Source organism: Arvicola amphibius, chromosome 17 (genome assembly GCF_903992535.2).
Source record: "Arvicola amphibius chromosome 17, mArvAmp1.2, whole genome shotgun sequence".
Taxonomy (NCBI): Eukaryota; Metazoa; Chordata; class Mammalia; order Rodentia; family Cricetidae; genus Arvicola; species Arvicola amphibius.
Window position 1 is genome coordinate 20,908,842 of NC_052063.2, and position 2,400 is coordinate 20,911,241.

General features: G+C 48.5%; 1 protein-coding gene across 1 annotated transcript; it reads right to left on the reverse strand.

Annotated features, from left to right (window-relative positions):
• Positions 1–244: 244 nt before the first annotated feature.
• Myf5 (myogenic factor 5) lies at positions 245–2,181 on the reverse strand. The gene is made up of 3 exons (XM_038315112.1): positions 1,681–2,181; positions 859–934; positions 245–435 (listed from the first exon to the last, which is right to left on the reverse strand). The coding sequence occupies exons 1-3, from the start codon at positions 2,179–2,181 to the stop codon at positions 245–247; spliced, it is 768 nt and encodes a 255-aa protein (XP_038171040.1).
• Between the last annotated feature and the right edge of the window lie 219 nt (positions 2,182–2,400).

The following is a 2,400-nucleotide window of genomic DNA, read 5'->3' on the forward strand; positions in this document are numbered from 1 at the left end:
ATTACTATAAGCAACTGTCAGTTATTGCCCCCCATCAGAAAAATAGTTTCAGAATTATGAATCAAAACAAAAGGAAGCTATAAATGAAGACAAAGAGAAAGATGAGGAAGAGGAGAAGCCATCATTTTTTTAAATACATTTTCTTATAAAGTGGCAAGATAATATTTACAACTGACCAGCACATACTATCCACAACTTGTCTTCCCTTAGGACATGTGGGGAATCCTTCCTTCTTTGTGATAGTTCATAGTACGTGATAGATAAGTCTGGAACTCGAGGCTCCTGGGGTTGCCGGCTGTGAATTGGTGCTAGCAACTGGAGAGAGGGAAGCTGTATCCTGGAGAGACAACTCGCTTCTCTCTGCAGACGTGATCCGATCCACTATGCTGGACAAACAATCCAAACTGGATAGGGAGCTTTTATCTGCCGCACATGCTAACAGTACAAGGAGAAAAGTGGTTAAGAAAAAAAAATTATCCCCACACAGACAGGTTTGCTTACGCTGCCCTTTCAACTGCAGGTCAGCACCTTTGACAACGTAGGTCAGGTGATCACAGAGGACCCGATGTAAAAATTTGCTGCAAATATCTAGCAATTCCTGAGGGTGGGGTGTGGAGGGCAGAAGACCCCTGGTAATATTTCAAGCAGGAGGGGGTGCGTTCATGTGTGCGTGCAAGCATGCGTGCGGTGGGTCTGTCTATCTGTCTGTTAGTGTAATGTGGAAAATGTGAATTTACTCTGTCAAAGCCTCCTCATGAGAGCCATCACTTTCATTCCTTTTCCCTGTTTATTTGCAAAGGCAGACTGAGTTGCAAGACTGAATGTTCCTTAAATGTGTCTGAAGTTATCAGTTCTTACCGTTTGATACATCAGGACAGTAGACGCTGTCGAAGCTGCTGTTCTTTCGGGACCAGACAGGACTATTACATTCAGGCTGTAACACAAAACACACAAGAATGTATTTTCAAGCCTTTGGCAGAAGACGTACAGACCAAGGGTGAAATTGTACCGGTCCCTAGCTCAGTAAACTGACTGCAGTTAGTTCGCACGCTCTGCAGCACTGATTTAGGAAGGGGCTGCTGTCTAAATCGCCGGGGCACCAAGGTCAGTCTCTGGGCTGGAAGAAGAGGAAAACAGAGGGAAGACCATGGGATCCGGCAGCAATGTGCACTGGGTTATAACCATGCAAAATGGATTGCAGTCGAAGAAAGCCATACTAACGCTGCCTGGGAGAGAACACTTTCCCAGAGCAAAAACACGTTGAAACCTGGCAACACTGGAGAAGATCCCCTCAGAAAAATATAAACCAACATTTTCTTCCAAAACTTGGCCTCGGAGCAGGGATCAGGACCACGCTAGGGATTCTAATTCTTCAGAGTTATAAACTTGGGGTAGCTGTATGTCAGGGTCCACGGTGATACATTTTGGAAATAAAAGAGATAATGCCTAATCAATCATTTAAATTAACATGGGGTACATGATATCCTTTTACTAGCAGGTACATAGATATAGAACTAGCTAGAAAATCACAGTAAAATCTTATACAAGTTTTTTTTTTCTTTGCATCTTTCTGTGAACGCGCCTCTTAAAGCAACGGTCCCACTGTACCGTTTAGGTGAGGTACGAGGATTTTCACACAGACTAGGGTAAGAGAGAGCGGGTCTTGGAGTTGTGGCTTACCATGCCATCAGAGCAGTTGGAGGTGGGGCTGGTGGGCTCGGAGCAACTCTGTCCGGGCAGGCTGTAATAGCTCTCCACCTGCTCCCTCAGCAGCTCCTGGAGGCTCTCGATGTAGCGGATGGCGTTCCTGAGGATCTCCACTTTGGGGAGCCTCTGGTTGGGATTGGTCGTGGTGCACCTCTTGAGCGTTTCGAAGGCTTGGTTGACCTTCTTCAGGCGTCTGCGCTCGCGCATGGTGGCGGCCTTGCGTCGATCCATGGTGGTGGATTTCCTCTTGCAGGCTTTGCAGGCCCACATGAGGCAGTGACCAGCCTGGTGGTGGCCCGTAGGTGCTCGCACGTGCTCATCATCGTCCGAGCCCTGCAGCTCAGCTTTGTGCGCTCCGAAGGCAGCCACCCTTGGCTCAAACTGGTCCCCAAACTCACCCTCAGGGGAGGGGATACAAGAGCTTTCATAGAAGTACTCAGAAGGGGAGAACTGGCAGCCGTCCATCATGTCCATTCTTCAGAGAGGCAGGTGGGACACCTGAGTTCAGCAGAGAGGGAGAAACGGGACTCCCTGGCTGCTGCAGGCCAGCAAATCCCAGGCGGAGCTCGGGGGTTGGGATTGTTTCTCTGTAATTAACAAGGACAGATGCCTGTTGGCCAGGGTCGGTCATTGGCTGAGGTTGGGGCTCTTTATATATTCTTGGGGGATGGGAAGGGAGGCTGGTCCCCGTAG